The sequence below is a fragment of the Bufo bufo genome, chromosome 2 (assembly GCF_905171765.1).
Source record: "Bufo bufo chromosome 2, aBufBuf1.1, whole genome shotgun sequence".
Taxonomy (NCBI): Eukaryota; Metazoa; Chordata; class Amphibia; order Anura; family Bufonidae; genus Bufo; species Bufo bufo.
In genome coordinates, this window is record NC_053390.1 from 703,373,141 (window position 1) to 703,396,410 (window position 23,270).

General features: G+C 43.3%; 1 protein-coding gene across 1 annotated transcript in view; it reads right to left on the reverse strand.

Moving 5' to 3' along the window:
- Positions 1 to 7,492: 7,492 nt before the first annotated feature.
- Positions 7,493 to 23,270, reverse strand: part of LOC120990135 (cytochrome P450 3A29-like) — a 30,170-nt gene continuing 14,392 nt past the window's right edge. The window contains 7 exon segments of the mRNA XM_040418711.1: positions 7,493 to 8,124; positions 9,843 to 10,005; positions 13,367 to 13,593; positions 14,836 to 14,996; positions 15,495 to 15,573; positions 16,174 to 16,301; positions 16,738 to 16,886. Coding sequence (XP_040274645.1) covers positions 8,029 to 8,124; positions 9,843 to 10,005; positions 13,367 to 13,593; positions 14,836 to 14,996; positions 15,495 to 15,573; positions 16,174 to 16,301; positions 16,738 to 16,886 — 1,003 coding nt within the window. The 3' untranslated portion in view covers positions 7,493 to 8,028.

Below are 23,270 nucleotides of genomic sequence, written 5' to 3' on the forward strand. Positions count from 1 at the left end.
AATCGAAACTGAATCAAAATTTTGGTATCGTGACAACGCTACGCCGATCAGATCGGCGTAGGGTTGTTTTGAAACCAAAATTTTGATTCGCTTTCGTCACCATAAAAAAGTATTGTGATACTCAATACCGTGCAAAAAAAAAAAAACACCAAAAAAAGCTGCGTGCATTTCGCATTTTATGAAACATTCGGCTCATAATAGAACAGTCCTATGCTATTTTTTGGGGTGACAAGGTGACTAAAAAGGCTATGTAATATGTTTATTTATTTATTGTTTATATATTTTATATGTAAAATTGGGAAAGGGGGGATTTAAACTTAATATTTTAAAGTACTTTCACATTAGCGTTTTTCATTTCCGGCACTGAGTTCCGTCACAGGGGCTCTATACCGGAAAATAACTGATCAGTTTTATCCCCATGCATTCTGAATGGAGAGTAATCCGTTCAGAATGCATCAGGATGTCTTCAGTTCAGTCATTTAGACTGATCAGGCAAAAGATAAAACCGTAGCATGCTACGGTTTTATCTCCGGCGAAAAAAAATGAAGATTTGCCTGAATGCCGGCTCCGGCATTTTTCCCCATAGGAATGTATTAGTGCTGGATCCGGCATTCAAAATACTGGAATGCACCCGCACTAAATCCGGACCCATTCACTTCTATGGGGCTGTGCACATGAGCGGTGATTTTCACACATCACTTGTGCGTTGCGTGAAGATCGCAGCATGCTCTGTTGTGCGTTTTTTGCGCAATGCAGGCCCCATAGAAGTTAATGGGGCTGTGTGAAAATCGCAAGCAAGTGCGATTTTCACGCATGGTTCCTAGGATGAAAGTCTATTCACTGTATTATTTTCCCTTATAACAACATGGTTATAAGGGAAAATAATAGCATTCTGAATACAGAATGCATAGTAGAAGGTCAATATAATAAACATTGGTGGCGCAGTGCGCCCCCCCATCACCCCAATATAATAAACATTGGTGGCGCAGTGCGCCCCCCCTCAATATAATAAACATTGGTGGCGCAGTGCGCCCATCACCCCAATATAATAAACATTGGTGGCGCAGTGCGCCCCCCTATCACCCCAATATAATAAACATTGGTGGCGCAGTGCGCCCCCCCCTCAATATAATAAACATTGGTGGCGCAGTGCGCCCCCCCCCATCACCCCAATATAATAAACATTGGTGGCGCAGTGCGCCCCCCTCAATATATTAAACATTGGTGGCGCAGTGCGCCCCCCATCACCCCAATATAATAAACATTGGTGGCGCAGTGCGCCCCCCTCAATATAATAAACATTGGTGGCGCAGTGCACCCCCCCATCACCCCAATATAATAAACATTGGTGGCGCAGTGCGCCCCCCTCAATATAATAAACATTGGTGGCGCAGTGCGCCCCCCATCACCCCAATATAATAAACATTGGTGGCGCAGTGCGCCCCCCTCAATATAATAAACATTGGTGGCGCAGTGCGCCCCCCATCACCCCAATATAATAAACATTGGTGGCGCAGTGCGCCCCCCTCAATATAATAAACATTGGTGGCGCAGTGCACCCCCCCATCACCCCAATATAATAAACATTGGTGGCGCAGTGCGCCCCCCTCAATATAATAAACATTGGTGGCGCAGTGCGCCCCCCATCACCCCAATATAATAAACATTGGTGGCGCAGTGCGCCCCCCTCAATATAATAAACATTGGTGGCGCAGTGCGCCCCCCCTCAATATAATAAACATTGGTGGCGCAGTGCGCCCCCCCATCACCCCAATATAATAAACATTGGTGGCGCAGTGCGCCCCCCTCAATATAATAAACATTGGTGGCGCAGTGCGCCCCCCCCATCACCCCAATATAATAAACATTGGTGGCGCAGTGCGCCCCCCCATCACCCCAATATAATAAACATTGGTGGTGCAGTGCGCCCCCCCTCAATATAATAAACATTGGTGGCGCAGTGGGCAGTGCCAATGAGGGTTTAAAAATAAAAAAAATAATTAACTCACCTCCTCCAATTGATCGTCTCCTGTTCTTACTTCTTTCTAGTTTCTTCAGGACGCAGGACCTGTGGTGACATCACTGTGCTCATCACATGATCCATCACCATGGTAATGGGCCATGTGATGAGCTCAGTGACGTCACCACAGGTCCTGAAGAAACTAGAAAGAAGTAAGAACAGGAGACCGGCAGCTACCTGATCAACTGGAGGAGGTGAGTTAATTTTCTTTTATTATTTTTAACCCTCATTGGCACTTCCCACTGTGCCACCAACGTTTATTATACTGGGGGGGGCGCACTGTGCCACCAACGTTTATTATACTGGGGGGGGGGCGCACTGTGCCACCAACGTTTATTATACTGGGGGGGGGGGCGCACTGTGCCACCAACGTTTATTATACTGTGGGGGGGGGCGCACTGTGCCACCAACGTTTATTATACTGGGGGGGGGGGCACTGTGCCACCAACGTTTCTTATACAAATACAGGAGGCGGGTGCCGGAATCAAATAGCCGGCACCCGACCTTTGTGACAGGGAGCTGCGATCAGCGGCAGTTAACCCCTCAGGTACCGCACCTGAAGGGTTAACTCAACTGCAGCGGATCGCAGCTCCCTGTCACAGAGGTCGGGTGTCGGCTATTTGATTCCGGCACCCGCCTCCTGTATTTGTATTAACAGGTCAGTTTTCTTCATTGGTGGCGCAGTGGCCACAGCCCCTCCCCTCCTCCTCCCGTCTCTTCTTATTGGCAGCGGCGGGGGCAGCAGCACAGGGGGGAGGGAGAGACTCCTCCTGCGCTGCTGAGAACGATCATCAGCTCCTGTGCCCGCCGCTGTATTGAGCAGAGCTGCGGCGGCGGGTCTAGTCGCAAATGGCATCTGGAGCCCTGCAGAAGAGCCGTATTAAAGTGTGTAAAGAGCCACATGTGGCTCGCGAGCCGCGGCTTGCCGACCACTGGGATAGGACAAGGGCCCACAGAATGCCAGGTTAATAAGTAGATAAGGTGGAGGGGGGGTGTCTTTGGGGGGGAGGAAGAAGCCCCTCAGGTAATTAGTGTATATAGTTATGCGTGCTCAGTTAGCACACTATAAGTATATATGGGTGTCGAAACACCCATAAGTTACAAAATATATGTAACAAAATTGGTGGTATTGTATAATAACGAATATCTGTATGTAACTTGGCGCCTCACAAAATGACGCCTTTGGTGAAAGTATTGCCCAACCAACATGGAATATTATTATTGGTTCTTCAGTCTCCTGCTGAGGTCCTCTGAATTTTATAAGGGGTCTTTGGTAAGATTCTCTTAGATGACCTCTGTTTTCTGACCTGTGTTGGAGTGGTCATTTGCCAGAAGGTCCGCGCAGGCAATTCAGGGAAAGCATTGTCCGCGTCCTCAGGCAGAGTCCAGTCTCTTATTGTGACGTCTGATAGCTCAAGCTTGCGGAGAATTTAAGGCACATCCTCAGGGGAGCGTATTGTATAGCTTTTACCCTGGATTGAAAAGAGCAGACCAAATGGGAACAGCCAGCGATATTTAATATTTTTGTTTCTGAGTTCCCTTGTGATCGGCTGTAAGAGGTTCCTGGCATAAAGCGTTAGTCGTGATATGTCCTGAAAGAAGGAGAGTTCACTTTCTTCCCATTCTATTCTCTTTGTCATTTTTGCTTTTCTCAAAATATCCTCTTTTGTTTTAAAACTTTGTAAGTAGCATAGAACGTCCCTGGGATGTTCTGTTTGTACGTTTTTTGGCCTATAGACCCGGTGAGCTCTTTCTATATGAAGGTCTGTAGCTTCATCTTGTTGCAAGAGTTCATTAAAAAGTTGAGTGAGCACAGAATGAATTTCTTTGTCTTGCACTGATTCCGGGACGCCCTTGATCCTTATGTTGTTCCTTCTTGATCTATTCTCCAGATCGACCATTTGCATTTTGAGCTGAAAGATTTTCCTATTTTGGTTTACTATGGTCTTTTCCATATGTTCTGAGTGGGTAATAAGAAGGTTTTTAGATTCTTCCATCGTCTCTATTCTGGAGTCTATATGTCTCAGGTCTGTTTTGATTTCTGACAGTTCCTCTTTCATAGTGAGTGAAAAGTCCTTAAATAGGCTTTTGAAGCATTCTGTGGTGGATAATGCTTTTATGTAGTTTTTAACATTGGCGAGACTGCTTGAACTTGACTCTTCTTCACTGTCTGAACCGCTTGAGGTGGCACCAGTTTGTTTAAAATATGCTTTGGGAGCCCCAATGTTTTTTTGGGGGGGTTTTGGGCCTCCAGTAAACGGTTCTAACGTCTGCTTGTTTTTGCCCATGTCATTTTTTGGATAGACGCTGGGTAAAAAGTGTCACCAATACTACATTTGGAGTTTATACGTTTGCAGTTCGCTGAGTATGTAGCTTCAGGACAAAGCTGTTCAACTTGAGGTATTAACACATTCAGCTGTATTGCATTGTCTTCGTTTGTGGTTACTTTGGTTTGTAATCTATGATGTAATTGCGCTCACCACGTGGTAAACGTGGTGACGTCAGCGCAGGTCCTGCTGAATGAAGATAGAAGGATCTTCTATCTTCACTCAGCAGGACCTGCACTGACGTCACCGCACTCACCACGTCATGAGCGCAATTACGTCATCAAAGGTCCTTTTGCAGGTCCTGAAAGAAGAAGAAAGAAGATGATGCCGGCTGCGCGATCAAGTGGATGAGGTGAGTTAAATTTTTTTCATTTTTTAACCCCTCAAGCAACATTTTAGTAAGCATTCTGTATTAAGAATGCTATTATTTTCCTATAACCAGGTTATAAGGGAAAATAATACAGTAAATTGACTTTCATCAATTTACTAACATCATCTCCTAGCAACCATGCGTGAAAATCGCATTGCATCCACACTTGCTTTCGGATGCTATTAGATTTTCACGCAGCCCCATTCACTTCTATGTGGCCTGCTTTGCGTGAAAAAACGCTGAATATAGAACATGCTGCGATTTTCACGCAATGCACAAGTGATGCATGAAAATCACCGCTCATCTGCACAGCCCCATTGAAGTGAAAGGGTCCGGATTCAGTGCGGGTGCAATGCGTTCACCTCACGCATTGCACGCGCGCGTGTCAAAGGGGCTTTAGGGATTGGTGCAGTAAGTATTGTTGTGAACTTGTGACATCACAGCACTATGTATGTATGTAGCATGTATATATGGACAGCAGAACCACTATATCACTATCTAACCTACACTGACTATATTCCACTAACTATCTGTATTATATATATATAAGCTAACTAACTAACTATCTAATGTAATGACACAGAAAAGCAGAGAGCACAGCAATAACACTGCTGTCTCTCTCAGATCTGCAAAATACTGCACACAAGGGCTGCTGGGGAGGTTCTTATATAGTAAGGGGTAGGCAACTTTCCTATTGGTTGCTAGGGATGTTGCTAAGCTTAGACAAAGACATTGCAGCGTTCTCATTGGCCCACAAGCAAGAAGGGAGGTTTCTGTTGAAAAAAAAATCTAGAATATTTGAAATTACGAATATATATTACTATATTCTAAATATTCGCGAATTCTCGAAGTGCCGATATTCGCGAATAATATTCGCTATTCCAATATTTGAGCCCAACACTAAAAAGCATAGACAGAGCTTGCCACAATGTTTTCTTCTAATAGGAAACTGCCTGTGGTTCCGTGTAAAATCAGAGAAGCAGTATGGAATTCTGTAGTTTCCGTGTGTGTCCGCATGTGCCAAAAATGCTGAATACAGCTTTGTGCTTGAAGCAAAAACAGGGAGCAGAAGATATATTTTCCTTACAGCCTCTGACCTCTGCACAAACACACACGGAACACAGTTCTGTGGCTCTCAGGTATATACATTTGTGTGTATATATACAATCTGTGCTGCTGCACAGGGGCCCTTCAGGCAAGGGGCCCACTTTTACCTAAAAAAAAATGGTTCCTGTTATCTAAAAGATAATATGCAGGGGCTAAACTGCTTCCTATATGTGTCTCACAATCCTTGGTTGGTACAGTGATGAGGAGCTAGTAACCCATATTTGCACTTTTAAAGCATTACTAACATTTCCCAAAACTTTTGGTATGTTAAAAGTTGTGATCACAACTTTTCAAATGTCTCTATGACATATCAAAAGTTTTGTGAAAAGTTAGTGACCCTTTAAATCACGCAGTCTCTATACTGTTCTTGGCTGTGGCCTTAAAAAGTGCAAAGAAATGTGAAATGGCCATTAGTCTGTCTTTTTGTTCCCATAGCAATTCGAATGTTGAATAAACGATTTTTCCTGTGGATGATGAATGCCTCACATTTCATTTCTTGGATCTGAATATGAACATTGGTTTCCACTAGTTCTGCTGAACATGGCCAGTGTTGTGCGGAGAGTCAGGATTGATTAGTGTGTGCATTGCTAATGGTTATTATGGACCACTTGGAAATTATCGGAGTGCCAGTCATAGTATTCCGTTTACCTGCTGGATAACTACTGTACGTGAGTGCCTGTGACATCACAAGTGGATTTTATTCCGGTGAGTGACTGTGACATCACAAGTAGGATAAATTCAGGTTAGCAATTGTGACATCACAAGTGGGTTTCATTCTGGTGAATGACTATGACATCACAAGTAGGTTATATTCAGGTGAGCAGCTGTGACATCACAACCATGTTTTAGTCATGTGAGCTGCTATGACGAAACAAGTGTCTCTCTCTCAGGTACGCTACTGTGACATCACAGCTGTGATTCCTTATATATAAGTGTAAGGACGTCACAACATACATGTGACATCACAGCTGTTTCAGTGAATTACATTACTGTGACATCGCAATTGCGCCTCTGTCAGGCAAGCTGCTGTGATGTCACAAGTTCCTGTCAGATAATCGTCACTGACATCACAAGTTGGTTTCTGTCAGGTAAGATGCTGTGATATCACACTTGTATGTCGGTGAGGTAAGCTGCTGGGACATCACAAGTGGATTTCAGACCTGTGAGCTTCTGTGTCATCACAGCTTGTTTCCTCAGATAAGATAGGGTGATATCATAAGAGTGTTTCAGTCAAGTAACTAGGTGTGACATCACAGCTCACCTTCTGTCAGCTAAGCAGTTGTCAGACTATAGGGGGGTTCAGTAAGGTTATCTGCTGCTACATCACAACTAGACATCAAATTACCACATGAACATCAAGGAGCCCATATACTCTTGCACAGAGCCCCTCTGCTATATGTGTCTTCTCCTGGCCTGTGTGACTATATACATCCTCCTGATAGAAATCCTGCAAAAGGCAGTAGTAGAAACCGCCATATATTCTGCTTTTTAGGAAAAGTCTACCAAAAGGCTTGAAATGAGAGGGGGCAACATATGACTGGTTGTTTTGGAAGGTCCTTTATAACGTGTCCTGAATATGTTTTCCAGCAATTTCACCATTTTACTCATTTAAGTGCAACACATTCATGTGCAGTCATCAGTCACTAAGAAATAACCATTTCACACATGGCAGCTTGATGTTGTCTTTATTGGTTTCTTTTTGTTGCATTGTACGGCACAAGAAAAAGTGTTTCCTGCCTATGCCCAGTCTCCACAGAGTATATTGAAACCGTAAATGTATTGTCATCTGAGGGCAGTTAGTAGTATGTAGCTGGATAAGTACTAGAGGTCGGTGGCTGCAAGAAGCTATCCACAGAGTAAACATACATTCTGCAGTTAGACATCTTGATCTTCTGGACAGTGGTAATAAAACACATTTTCTGTGCAGTTTCCTTTGGTGCCATACATAGCCGGTGTATGCCCCAGACACTGCAGATATGGTTCAGATATCTGTCAGCAAAGAACTCTACACTGAAGAAGACTACATGCAGACCTACATAATTTTTACATGTAAACATCAGTTATTCTTTGGCATTTGAAGCATTTACATGAATGTTTCTAAGGTTTCGGCATACAGACTTTCAGAGTACAGTGTATGTACTGATGTCATTCATACTCCATTTACGACAGATATCATGGTGACCATCCACAGTGGTCTCAAGGATCTATTTTTCAGTCTTCTGAGCATCTCTAGGCACAAGGTTCAGTATCACAGGTTTTGTTGTCTTTAGGAATCCTCGGGTGTCAATTTCCAGTGGGATCTGTAACATTAGATTTAACAAATTAGGACTTTTATAAAATAGTCTGTACATTAAAGGTAGTTTCCAGTGTCATGTTATTACAAGTTAACGCTTTTGCGACATCCGATATATATGTTTGGTTGATGTTGAGTCTTTAAAGATGAAGTCCACTTAGCTCCATAGCTGGCAGGTATCTGCTGTTTTAAAGACAACTCTGATCACAGACTTTTAACCTCTCAGATGTTGTGGTCAAGTGTGACCACAGCATCTGAGTGGTCCCGGGGTAAGATGCTTCTAGTGACTGAGTACCCACCAACCTCGCAACAAGATTGCAAGAGCAGTTTGTTTGCTATGACAGCCTGGAGCCTTCTGAAGGCTGCTAGACCTGTCATATTAAAGTCCCTATTAAGTCCCGACCTGTCCAGCAAGCAGGACCTGCTCTCTGCCGCTCTGTTCACATTACAGGGCTCCCAGGCTGTCTGCACTGGACTTCTGGATCTCATCTGTCAACTTCTGCACGGACGAGTTCACATGTGTCTCTGCATCCCAAGCAACACATCCCTTGGTTATGTGCAACTTAGGAGCCATGGAGTTAGAAATTAGCGGCAGGTAAGCATAGATTTCTCCATAGGTCCCGCTTTCTGGGGAGGGGTGTGTGATTTTATTTTTTTATTTTTTAATCACGGAAAACTGCTTAAAGAAAAATATCTAGATTTTTACTAGAAACTGCAGTGGTAAACATAAATAAACTGTATAAATTTGATATATAAAACTATGGTATATAAATGTGATGCCACTGTAATTGTGCTGAACAGAACAGTAACTGTGATGTAATTTTTACTGCACAATAAACAACATGAAAATGAAAACCATGAAACAATGGCGAAATTTTTTTATTTTTTTTTCCATTTCCATCCTGTTTAGAATTGGTTTCCAGCTTCTCACTACGTGGTACACAATATTAAATGGTGCCAATAGAAAGTACAACTTGTCCCGCAAAAAACAAGTGAATGGAAAAAAAAATGCTGTGTCCGGAAAGGGTTAAAGGGGTTGGCCCATCTCACATATTGTTGCATATTGCTAGGATATGCCACCAATGTCTGATATCTCTAGAACAGTCTGTAAAGTAAAGGAGAGCAGACTTGCGCATGCGCGGCCCCCTCCCTCCCTACATTTCGAGCATGCCACTTGACTCTTTCTGGCAGTCACATAGAGATGAATGGAGGGTGGCACGCATGCTCTGTCTGCTCTCCTTCACTTTGCAGATTCTGTTCTAGAGATAGGTGCGGGTCCCAGAGTTGGGTTCGGCAACTATCAGACATTGGTGGCCTATTTTAGCGATATGCCACCAATGTGTGAGATGGGCCAGCAGCTTTAATGGTTCTATGATGAAGAATTACTTATATTATTTATGTTCCGGTTCCTCACCATTTATAGAATCTCATATTGCTGTCACAGAATAAAAACCGAGCGCATATAACTGCATGTCTCTACCAAGTGCTTGCTACTATCAGTACAGGTGTGCATTGTCTGTCTAGAGTCCAGACTGTTCTATTTATTATAATCAGGCATCTTTCATCCAGATGAAAGATGCTAATCAGCCGATGAATGTTTGATCGTTCATCGGCTGATCTCTTATATGAGCCTATTATCGGTAACAAGTGTTCGTATTCCTGATAACTGGCCTGAAATCATGCAGTGTAATAGGGCCTTAAGAATCCATTAAATGTGTGTCTTACTGGAGTGTCTTTGCACGTTCGAAAAGAAAAGTTCTGCAGTAGCAGGGTGATCGCTGATTTCATATTGATCAATGCAAATCTCATTCCTATGCAGTTCCTTGGTCCAGCTCCAAAGGGTAGGAAGGTGTAAGGGTCTTGTGTTTCTCTGTTCTCTTTACTAAATCTGTGCATGAAGAAGAAAAAAAATTGTACAAAATGTAAGTAAATCAATAGCGTATGTCCACTGTGACCACAGTCACTGAGGATAGTGGGGGTAAGTGGGTCCCTCTATGGATCCAAGATAAAATGTATCCAATTCTGAATTGATTTGTGCTACCACCAGATATAGTGTATGTATGTGTATATATATATATATATATATATATATATATATATATATATATAGAGTCGTGGCCAAAAGTTTTGAGAATGACACAAATATTAGTTTTCACAAAGTTTGTTGCTAAACTGCTTTTAGATCTTTGTTTCAGTTGTTTCTGTGATGTAGTGAAATATAATTACACGCACTTCATACGTTTCAAAGGCTTTTATCGACAATTACATGACATTTATGCAAAGAGTCAGTATTTGCAGTGTTGGCCCTTCTTTTTCAGGACCTCTGCAATTCGACTGGGCATGCTCTCAATCAACTTCTGGGCCAATTCCTGACTGATAGCAACCCATTCTTTCATAATCACTTCTTGGAGTTTGTCAGAATTTGTGGGTTTTTGTTTGTCCACCCGCCTCTTGAGGATTGACCACAAGTTCTCAATGGGATTAAGATCTGGGGAGTTTCCAGGCCATGGACCCAAAATGTCAACGTTTTGGTCCCCGAGCCACTTAGTTATCACTTTTGCCTTATGGCACGGTGCTCCATCGTGCTGGAAAATGCATTGTTCTTCACCAAACTGTTGTTGGATTGTTGGAAGAAGTTTCTGTTGAAGGGTGTTTTGGTACCATTCTTTATTCATGGCTGTGTTTTTGGGCAAAATTGTGAGTGAGCCCACTCCCTTGGACGAGAAGCAAACCCACACATGAATGGTCTCAGGATGCTTTACTGTTGGCATGACACAGGACTGATGGTAGAGCTCACCTTTTCTCCTCCGGACAAGCCTTTTTCCAGATGCCCCAAACAATCGGAAAGAGGCTTCATTGGAGAATATGACTTTGCCCCAGTCCTCAGCAGTCAATTCACCATACTTTCTGCAGAAGATCAATCTGTCCCTGATGTTTTTTTTGGAGAGAAGTGGCTTCTTTGCTGCCCTTCTTGACACCAGGCCATCTTCCAAAATTCTTTGCCTCACTGTGCGTGCAGATGCGCTCACACCTGCCTGCTGCCATTCCTGAGCAAGCTCTGCACTGGTGGCACTCCGATCCCGCAGCTGAATCCTCTTTAGGAGACGATCCTGGCGCTTGCTGGACTTTCTTGGATGCCCCGAAGCCTTCTTAACAAGAATTGAACCTCTTTCCTTGAAGTTCTTGATGATCCTATAAATTGTTGATTGAGGTGCAATCTTAGTAGCCACAATATCCTTGCCTGTGAAGCCATTTTTATGTAACGCAATGATGGCTGCACGCGTTTCTTTGCAGGTCCCCATGGTTAACAATGGAAGAACAATGATTTCAAGCATCACCCTCCTTTTAACATGTCAAGTCTGCCATTTTAACCCAATCAGCCTGACATAATGATCTCCAGCCTTGTGCTCGTCAACATTCTCACCTGAGTTAACAAGACGATTACTGAAATGATCTCAGCAGGTCCTTTAATGACAGCAATGAAATGCAGTGGAAAGGTTTTTTTGGGATTAAGTTAATTTTCATGGCAAAGAAGGACTATGAAATTCATCTGATCACTCTTCATAACATTCTGGAGTATATGCAAATTGGTATTATAAAAACTTAAGCAGCAACTTTTCCAATTTCCAATATTTATGAAATTCTCAAAACTTTTGGCCACGACTGTACACAGTACAGACCAAAAGTTTGGACACACCTTCTCATTCAAAGAGTTGTCTTTATTTTCATGACTATGAAGGCATCAAAACTATGAATTAACACATGTGGAATTATATACATAACAAACAAGTGTGAAACAACTGAAAATATGTCATATTCTAGGTTCTTCAAAGTAGCCACCTTTTGCTTTGATTACTGCTTTGCACACTCTTGGCATTCTCTTGATGAGCTTCAAGAGGTAGTCCCCTGAAATGGTCTTCCAACAGTCTTGAAGGAGTTCCCAGAGATGCTTAGCACTTGTTGGCCCTTTTGCCTTCACTCTGCGGTCCAGCTCACCCCAAACCATCTCGATTGGGTTCAGGTCCGGTGACTGTGGAGGCCAGGTCATCTGGCGCAGCACCCCATCACTCTCCTTTATGGTCAAATAGCCCTTACTAAGTTTTCCCAATTTTTCGGCTGATTGACTGACCTTCATTTCTTAAAGTAATGATGGCCACTAGTTTTTCTTTACTTAGCTGCTTTTTTCTTGCCATAATACCAATTCTAACAGTCTGTTCAGTAGGACTATCAGCTGTGTATCCACCTGACTTCTCCTCAATGCAACTGATGGTCCCAACCCCATTTATAAGGCAAGAAATCCCACTTATTAAACCTGACAGGGCACACCTGTGAAGTGAAAACCATTTCAGGGGACTACCTCTTGAAGCTCATCAAGAGAATGCCAAGAGTGTGCAAAGCAGTAATCAAAGCAAAAGGTGGCTACTTTGAAGAACCTAGAATATGACATATTTTCAGTTGTTTCACACTTGTTTGTTATGTATATAATTTCACATGTGTTAATTCATAGTTTTGATGCCTTCAGTGTGAATCTACAATTTTCATAGTCATGAAAATAAAGAAAACTCTTTGAATGAGAAGGTGTGTCCAAACTTTTGGTCTGTACTGTGTATATATATATATATATATATATATATATATATATATATATATGAAAGATGAGACTGCAACTTATTCCAGTGCATATTTTACATAGGACTTATGTGAATTTATATAATAAATGTTGATTATATGCAAAATTTCAGTTTTAACAGTCAACATGAATATGTAAAAAAAATACATAATTTTAAACTTTTATAATTGGGGCAAATATCCTGCCAATTTCTTTGGGAAAAAAAAATCAGTTTTTAAATGTACAGGAGTTTAGTAGAGCAATTTAAAGGGGTATTTTGGTTATTTCAATTAATCCCCTATCTACGGGATAGGGTATAAGTATTTAATCAGTGGGGGTCCTACTGTTAGGATCCCCAAAAATCACGAGAACGAGGGCCCTAAACGCCACCGGGCCTCTCGAAATAAAAGGAATGGCAGGTCAGGCATGCATATTGGCTCACTATTCATCTCTATGGAAATGGTACTCAACTATCTCCAACAGTCCCAAAGAGATGAACGGAGCGGCAGTGAGCACGCCTGACCTCCCAGAATACCCCTTTAATAAAGTGATGTTTTTCAGATGTAAATTCTTCCTATGAACAGGTAATTTGTCTTTATACTATTTTGTACTAATATACTAAATACTCGCATATGTATACCTTTCAGGTCTGAATTCGTCTGGTTCAGGCCAGAGCTCTGGGTCACGGTGCAGCACAAAGGCTGGGATCACAGTCACAACACCCTTGGGGATAGTTACTCCATTAATCTCAGTCGTTGCCTTACATACACGTTCAATTCTGCCGGCTGCAGGGTAGAGCCGCAGGTTTTCATTAAGCACCATATCAAGGTATTCCATCTGCATCAGAGCTTCGTATGTAGGAGGAGCCTGCAGACAATGAATGCATCGCTTGTTTATTGCTTGAGATTACCTTGTAATGTAAAGGCCTTCATACATTTCACAAAAAGTCCCCCATACCCACATTAAAAGTGTCTTACTTAGCCAAACCAGTACCCTGTTCTACATTGATGAGGGGCAAAAACCCTAAAACAGCAGTCTGCACATGGGTCTTTTTCTTCTGGAAAAGATTTAGCTCTTGACTTCATTGTTCCAAGGCCTATCGAAAGAGCCAGACACTGACATATAGGATAGCCATCCAATAGGTGGAGCCAGCTTTTGTTCTACAAGATACGAGCTAAGAGCTTATTTACATTTCCCTTTTCTCAAGGAGCATTCTCTGGCCCATAAGACTCCGATGCCAACTTGGAGGTCTCCACAAGGAGAAACTTAATTCTCCTAGACCCAAGTCAAAGGCCTCTTAACCAGTACCCTCATCTGCACTGATGAAGGGCAACAACTCCGAACAGCTGTCTGTGAAGGGAGGTCTTTTTCTTATAGAAAAGATTCTGGTTTTATTTTTTTATACAAAGTCATTGTTCTAAGGCCTATTTAAAGGGCCAGACATTGACCTATTATGTAGACAGCTTTTTGCCCTCCTAGATAAGAGTTTATTGACATACCATGTTCCCCAATGACATCACTTTTCAATTGTCAGAATTATATTCTGAGAGAGCTGTGGCAATCATTATGGCTGAATGGCAAATCTGCTTACTTCCATCTGAATATGGGAGCAGGGCATAGATGTATTATAACCGCATATAACTAAGAATGTTTGATGGAAGAGGATTAATACTTTGATTTTAAGTACTAAATACTACTTGCTGCTTGTACCTACAGTGCTACTGTTACAAGAGAACAGAGACATGTTCCATCCTGAAGCATCAAACTGAAGGTCTGAACGTGCTGTAAATATGTTTTTTGCGTCATTCATAAGAACTTATTTTATAGAACATGCTCAACGTTACTTCTCCATTCTGCGCTATTAGACTTTGTTATTTGTTGGGTAGGTATCTTTTACCTGAACTGTAAGTATAATGGTTGGTGCTGTATATTTACTCCCATTGCACCTTTTTAGCTTTTCTATTTTATACTTTAACCTCGTACACCCAGGACAGTGTGCTGGATATGATATATCACCTGATATGATATACGTACAGTACTGTGTACCGAGATACAGAATAAACAGGAGGGAACTAGTTACTGACAATTTATTTTACCTATTGGTGTTACCTTATTGGGAAGTAAGGTGTCAATCTCCTCTTGGAGTTTGGTTTGGACATCAGGGTGAGTTGCCAAATGGTAAGCCAGAAACATAAGTGTAGTACTGGTGGTCTCATAACCAGCTATAATGAAGATAAGCCCCTGAGCCATGATTTCAGTGTCCGTCAGTTCTGTGAAATACATACAAGGCAGAGTTGGTTCCAATCATCTTGAATTTCGCTGGGCATACAATGTGATATGAGAGGAAGTATTTCTTTTTACATTTTTCACAAAAATGTATATTTGCTATCTTTATGCTTTAAGTTTAGAATATATAGAATGCAATGGGAAAGAGTAGGTTATAATCACTCCGCAGAAATGTAAATTCTGATTTCTTGTTAAAAAAGTCTTCCTTTTAAAAATGCTGGGATTCTGCTTCTTCAATCTCTAAGTGGTGTGCAAGAAGCCAAAGAGCAATGGTAGGGGCACAACAACGCAACTTCAATCAGTACTCTTCTGAGGTAGGGAGGATCTACCCAATACAGATTTTCTAATACTTTTGCATTAAGTTGCAATGATATAATAATACTGCATATTCTTTCGCTAACAATTTTCTAGTTTTCTGCACATCTGCTCAGTGTTTGGAGGCCTACAGACAGGACACAGATGCAGACAATGAGGGTTCATACCTTTATAGCCATGATTCGCTTCTCCATTGCTGTCATTAGCCTGAGCATCTACCATGAGTTGTAGGAAATCTACTCGATCCTAAAAGGCCAAAGAAACAATCAGAAAATGAAAGCCATGTTGAAAATTATGCCCTCGTTCAAGGATTTCAGTATTTCTAATCCCTTTGACATTAGGACTACATCCAGATACATAGCTTAGGGACTACATTCACTGCTTCATTTATTAAACCCACCCTTAATTTTTTTAACCCGTCCTTTCTTTTTTAAAGGGTTGTCAGATAATTAAAAATCTCGGACAAGCCCCTGAACAGTCCAAAAATAAAGAATGATGCTATAGTTACTGCTTTCTTTGCTGCCATTTTTGAGCCACTGGTACTGTCCTCCTGCCAGTATACATGGCATATACTTACACGTCACCACTGCAGCCTGTAAACAAGCAGCGACAGGAGAACCGGACACTACTGGCAAACGAGTACATCATCATTTTTTAAAATTTTAGACCATTCGGGGGCTTGTCCAAAATTTTTAATTCTCCCGGACAACCCCTTTAATGGAGTTTTCTGATATTTCTTAATCAATTTCAGCTCAAAATTGACATAATCTTTCCATACCAATCAATATTGGTGACAAGGGACAAGAGCCAAATCCCACCACATATTAGAGTTAAACATTCACTTACCTTGTGGATTCCTTTCTGCCTGTTTTTTTTAATGCTCTTTATGGCATCTTGAAAAAAGTTGAGGACATTTATTGGAAGGAAGGTAAAGTTGAATTTGTCCAAAATAGGAATCAGGAATGGACACAGCACTGTAAGAAAAATGAGGAGGATACAAACAAAACATTAATCATCTCATAAGCACAGTGGTTATTATTTCCCTATTGTTTAGAAGCTACAAGCCGTCTCTGACTACTATGGGGACAGTAGTGGACAGGCGATGGCTGTATGTGCTGTAATGTCTACATTAGAGATGAGTGAATCAATTCATCTCATCAGCAAGGACGTTTCAACCTGTGAGGGGGTGCCCACCTGTCGCAAGATTGACAGGACTAGACATTTTGCCTCCTGGCCCTGACAATTTCCTGCCTGCACCAATTAGCAGATCATGGGCAAAGGTTCTTCTTTGGCTGTGTAGCGGCACCTGCGCAGTCGCTGCTCCACTATATTTTGAGTTTGCACTACTGTTATTTACTGCTATTTATTGAAAAGCTCTTAATTGATCTCAGTAGATAGTCTCTAACTTACGTGTTATTAAGAACAGAGGGTTTAAAAAGGAGAAGGTGAAAAGGTTTCTTCCGTTGGTCACAAATGGATCATTGGGATTGTTCAGTGAATCGACATTCACACTGAAGGATGTACTCAGAACAATGTCCATGCTGTAGCTTCCAAAGATGCTGGAATCACAAAATAGGGATGTACTGTACTCATGTCATAGTTAAAATATAATGATTGTGTCCTGTGTATGTATAATGGATTAGGGCTCTGTCATAACTTTTTAGGGTACTTTCACACTTGCGGCAGGACGGATCCGACAGGCTGTTCACCATGTCGGATCCGTCCTGCGGCTATTTTGCTGTGCCGCCGGACCGCCGCTCCGTCCCCATTGACTATAATGGGGACGGGGGCGGAGCTCCGGCGGTGCACGGCGAAAGGCCGCCGGACTAAAATTACTGCATGTCAGGTTTTTTAGTCCGGCGGCTTTCGCCGTGCACCGCCATGCTGCGCCGGAGCTCCGCCCCAGTCCCCATTATAGTCAATGGGGACGGAGCGGCGGTCCGGCAGCACGGCGAAATAGCCGCAGGACGGATCCGACATGGTGAACAGCCTGTCAGATCCGTCCTGCCGCAAGTGTGAAAGTAGCCTTAGTTTGGTCAATAATATGATACAATATACTACAATTCAATAACATATTGCTTAGACAATTGCACCTGCTTAAAGGGTATCTGTCAGCAGATTTGTACCTATGAAACTGAATGACCTGTTACATGTGGACTTGGCAGCTGAAGACATCTGCGTTGGTCTCATGTTCATACATGTCTGCATTGCTGAGACTGATGAAGTTTCAATATATGCAAATAAGCCTCTAGGAGCAATGTAGGCGTTGCCGTTACACCTGGAGGCTCTGCTCTTTCCGTAACTGCTGTGCCATCTCCACTGTTTATTGACAGGGGCAGGCAGTGTAAACATCATCACGCCTGACCATGTCAATCAAAGTGGAGAGGGCACTGCAGTTGCAGAGAGAGATTAGCCTCTAGGAGTAACAGTAACGTCACTAACGTTTCTCCTAGAGGTTCATTTGCATATATTAAAACTTAATTTTTCTCTGCAATGTGGGCACATATGAACATGGCCTTTAAGGACAGAAAAAAGAGAACATGTATGCCAATGAATTTATGTGGCAGATCCCTCTTGTTTGTCCATCAGGAATCTGTCCTGAAAACATGCCAAGAGCCATGCTCTAGTTTATATAAACTGTAATAAAGATATGTACTTACTTCTTCATATCTATGAATTCTTTGTTATCTACTTTCTTCTGAATATTCTTCACTAAAAGGTCTCCATACTGTCTAATTATCGGGAACATCTGTAAGAGTGGCACCATTTAGTATTTCATATCATTTAGCGGGGAGCTGAAAAAAATTTCCAAATGGTGTGGAATTTTTAAAATAAATGCAATTCCACCACAGTTTTATGTATTATTTTTTTTTACAGCATTCTGTATGCAGTAAAACTGACCTTCTTTCTCTGAGTCAGTACGATTACAACAATACCACATTTTTAAAGGTTTTTCTTTAAATTATATATTACCATATTCTAACCTCTATACCTTTTTTATATTTATGTCCATAGAGCTGTGTGAAGTCTCATTTTTTGCAGGGCGATCTGTACTTTTCACAGATTTTGGGGTATGTGAAGTGAAGAAAACATGGCAATTTTTTATTGTTTTTCTGTTACACCATTTGCCGTATGGGATAAATATTTTTTATTAGTACGAGCGTTTTTGGACGCGGTGAAGGCTTTTATTAATTATTTATCTATTTTCTTTTTTGGGGAAGGGAGGGTGATTTGAACTTTTATTATTTTCTTTTTAACTTTATTCTAAGTCATCCTAGGTGACTATAACAAGCACTAGATTGCATCATTAGATTGCTAATTATATTCTGTGATGGATATTTATCCATCACAGAACACAGTATTCTGTATATTCCAATACAGTGCTTTCTGTGTTGGAGTATACCAGTGAGAGCCCGTTCCCCATCACAGGAACATAACAGCTTCCCCCATTTCGGCCGGCAGCATCAAGGACGATTGCAGACATTAGCCCAGGCCTCTGCTATTTGAAGCAGCAGATACCCAGCGGCTATGCCACCTGCTGCGCTTGTGCGGGGGTGCCATCTTTAAAGCGACAACTACCACTGTACATGTATGGCGGAGGTCGTCAAGGGGTTATCCGCTTGGTGCTACAAAAGAATTTTCATTTTTTTTGTTTTAATTTTTTACTCCCTGCCTTCCAAGACTCATAATTTTTTACTTTTCTGTTCACATAGCTGTATGAGGGCTTTTTTTTTATAGGACAAGTTGTGCTTTCTAATAGCTCCATTTAAATTTCTATACAACGTGTTGGAAAGCTGTGCAAAAATTATTAATGGGTTGGAATTGAGGGGGAAAAAAGCATTTTTACATGTTTTTACAATATTTACTGTGCACTAAAATTGTAGATATGGCTAACCTGCTCAGTCCTGATAAAGGTTGAGCACAGCCAACAGGAGCAGAAGGGGCTTGGGAGAGCACCACAACCACTTTTTTATTTTATTATTATGGGGTCCTATATTTTAGATCATAGTTTATAACAAGTTTAATGATCAAAATAGTAATATTCTTGCATACTTATTTATGACATCTATATATATATATATATATATATATAGAAGAATAAACACACCGCAGCACATCCATAAGGTGAAAATTGTGGGATCCTTTATTCACCCAAGCAGCGACGTTTCGGTCCGCTTGCTGGGACCATTTTCAAGCAATTGCTTGAAAATGGTCCCAGCAAGCGGACCGAAACGTCGCTGCTTGGGTGAATAAAGGATCCCACAATTTTCACCTTATGGATGTGCTGCGGTGTGTTTATTCTTCTGGCTATTTGACACTGTGGTCGAGTGTCGATACTGCTGGCACCCAACGTTTGCTACAAGGAGTGCTGCCCTGAACTTTCATCTATTATATATATATATATATATATATATATAATGGGAACGTATGGCAGCACCAATTCACAAAATCAACAACGGGTGCTATGTCCAGGGAAATCACTGCTTACCCTCAATTACAGACGGAAAAGGACAGCACATCCAGTAGTACAAAAAGTAATAAATTTATTGGGCCACAGTGGCAGTGAGGCCTCACCGCCACTGTGGCCCAATAAATTTATTACTTTTTGTACTACTGGATGTGCTGTCCTTTTCCGTCTATATATATATATATATAATACCACAAATAGCTTGACAAAGGCCTCATTGAGAAGGCAGAAACGTAGCTGGAATAAAGTTTGGGGTCGTCACCCTATCACCTAACAACTGGAAGTGCTGCCTCTTCATTCTTTGAATATATATATATATATATATTTGTGGTCAGGGCGACGGTCCCTGGACGTAGTAGCTAGCGCCAACCTCTGGCTTGTTAATGCCGGAAGCCTGTAACGAGGATAGGCCTAAAAGGGGGCCTATCCTTAAGGAAGAGCTAAGAAAAAGGGAAGGGAGGGAGGGGTACCTGGCTGCACGTCCCGTCCCTTGCACTCCGTGGAATTTATAGCCAAGGGGTGGGGCCTATGCCCCTCCCACAAATACAGGCTGCACGGCAGCCTTACCTACTTGTGGTCAGGGCGACGGTCCCTGGACGTAGTAGCTAGCGCCAACCTCTGGCTTGTTAATGCCGGAAGCCTGTAACGAGGATAGGCCTAAAAGGGGCCAAAAAGGAGACACAATCATACGGACAGATACTTTATTGTACTGTTACAGGGCAAGAGAACAGAAAGCATTACGGATCTCTGATTGAGGATTTGGAATGTATCTAGAAAAACATGACGACCTCCAGCGCCCCATGCACCTGATGACATGAGGAGGTATCTGGTGTCTAGATGCCGCAGAGGCCGCCCCAATACGAAAGGAGTGTCCCGAGATGCCCTTCGGGTCCTGACCTAACCCCGCCATTAATGAGCGCACATGTGACATGAACTGGGGCGTGGACAACGGCCCTCCTTTGAAGGGAAGTAGGGGACTATCTGCTGCCGCCGCCTGCAGGGCCACAGACAATTGTCACAGCACCTTGACCGGGCACCAGTCGTTGTGCGAGGGGAAGAATGATACCAGGGTTGGAGGCCCTGTCTGAGCGGTCTTGGTAGACGGAATGCTCAGCACAAACAGGTCGTGATGCCAGGTCAAGTGCTGCTTCTGGAGATGACGGCCGTTCCGGACGGAAGCGGTGAATTCCCCCGGACGAAGGAACCCTTAAAACCCTAGGTAAAGGGCGGCTTTAATGATGGTGCTAACCAAGGGCCCAAAAGGATCACCATCCAGAGCCAAGGACAACTGCCTAAACAAGGAGCCGGACATGGGTTGACGGACCACCGGCCTACTTGCCCCTGCTTTCTCAATGCCCCGGAGCGTGGCCTTGATTGCCTGCGATGTAAAGAAAGAGATCCGGGCCGGATTGTCCAACGTGAACTGATGTTGAACCCCCGCCAAATACAGGCGGATGGTATTGTGAGCAAGTCCGAGGTTGACATGGCAATGCGCGATGAAAGCCATTATGAATGACACGTCATCCACGTTGCCCTGTGGATGACTCTCGGCAAATTTTCTATACAGATTCCAGCCCGTACGATAGTTCCTGACTGTATTCTCAGACAGGCTCTGGTGCAACAGGTCCTTTGCTTTGCTGATCAATGATGTTAGTCCCACACCAGGTCGCTGTATGCTGGAACGTCTGCCCCCGTTGCGTCTGCGAGTGGCATGTTCTGAAAAAAGATATCGACGTTAAACCGGGACAGTGCATCCGCAGCAGTATTCTTGGAACCCTGAATGTGGGAGCACTCAATGCAAAAATTATGCACCATGGACAACCAAACCAGCCTACGCATGAGAGCCATGATCTTGGGGGATTTTGCTCTGCCATTGCGGATGATGTCGACCAAGTCCTGACTATCGGTAATGAATAACACCCTTGAGTCTGACCAATCGTGGCCCCATACATGGGCCGCTGCCACCAACGGATACAACTCCAACAGGGGGGATGACCGAAGGGCCTGTCCATCCATCATAATCTGGGACGGCCAGGCACTGGCAAGCCAGTGGTTGCCAAATATGGCTGCAAAGCCCTTGGATGCGGCCGCGTCAGAATAGACCGTGGGAGAGGACGGGTCCCGGGGGGGAATAAACAATCTCACGCCATTCCATGAGGACATGAATGTGCTCCACATTGACAGGTCTGCCATGGCCTGTTGGTCCAAACGAACGACACTGTCCTGTTCTGGGGCCGATGGCAGGAGCAGCAAGAGCCGGGACACGAAGGTGCGCCCCTGAGGCATGACCCTCATGGCAAAGTTCAGCCGGCCTAGCAACGATTGGAGGCTCATCTTGGTCAGGAAGCAGGATTTGGCAGCTTCCTGGATGGCTAATCGTATCTGTTGTAACTTCTCCCCGGGGAGCCTTGCTTCCAACCTTGCAGAATCCAGAATGACCCCCAGGAAGGTGATTGTCGAGGAAGGGCCGACCGTCTTCCCTGCGGCTACAGGAACCTGAAGCGCTGAAAATAACTCCAGCAGGGAGGACAAACCAGAGGGCTGTCGGGAGGGGTGCTCCACCAGCAGGAAGTCATCCAGGTAGTGAATACACATAGGAGCCTGGGCCAGACGGTCAAACAGCCATGGGCTGCTTTTTGATCCAAACGTTAGACGATTGGCAAAGTAGTATTTGCCTGCCCACTTGATGCCATAATATTGCCACAGTTGCGGGAGGATCGGGAGCAATTTAAATGCATCAGCAATATCAGTTTTAGACAACCAGGCCCCCCTGCCTGCCTTGAGAATGAATTGAATGGCCTCATCGATAGAGGAGTACGTCATGCTAAACTCTTCCGATGGTATGAGAGAGTTAATACTAGGGATGTGAGAAGAATGAGGAGCCGAGAGATCGTAGATCAGTCTTCTTTTATTTGAGCCTTTCTTAGCCACCACCCCAATAGGGTTGACCCTCCAAACCTCAAAGGGAATCGAGTCAAACGGACCAATGAGGAACCCTTTGTCCAACTCCAAGGATAATGCCGCTTGCACCGCCTCAGGATCCTGTCTGGCAGAGAGGAGGTTTTCGCACTCCCAATTTGAATGCGGCAGGGCCACCAAACCCGTGTGGAACCCTTGTGACAGGCCAGTAATCAAATACTGCACTAACTGCCGGTCGTCATGACCTTCCAGGAGTGCCTCCAGGAGGTCAACGTTAACGTCGGTCTGTCATGCCTGCTTGGCAGATTTTTTAGGACAGGTGGACCTGGGATGTGCCCAAAAGTAGACTGTGCACACGTGAAGGTCCCTGCACCCACTGAACATGCAGTGACCGAAGTTGAAATTATTGCATATCTGGCTCTTGCCCAGATACACAATTGGCCTGCCAAACTTGTCCATGAGGGACCCCCGATGTTCCTGGAAGGGCTCTGTCCGGATGAGCGGCCGCCTCGTTGGGGCACTATTCTGTGGCATGAAAATGGACTGGCATGCGCCA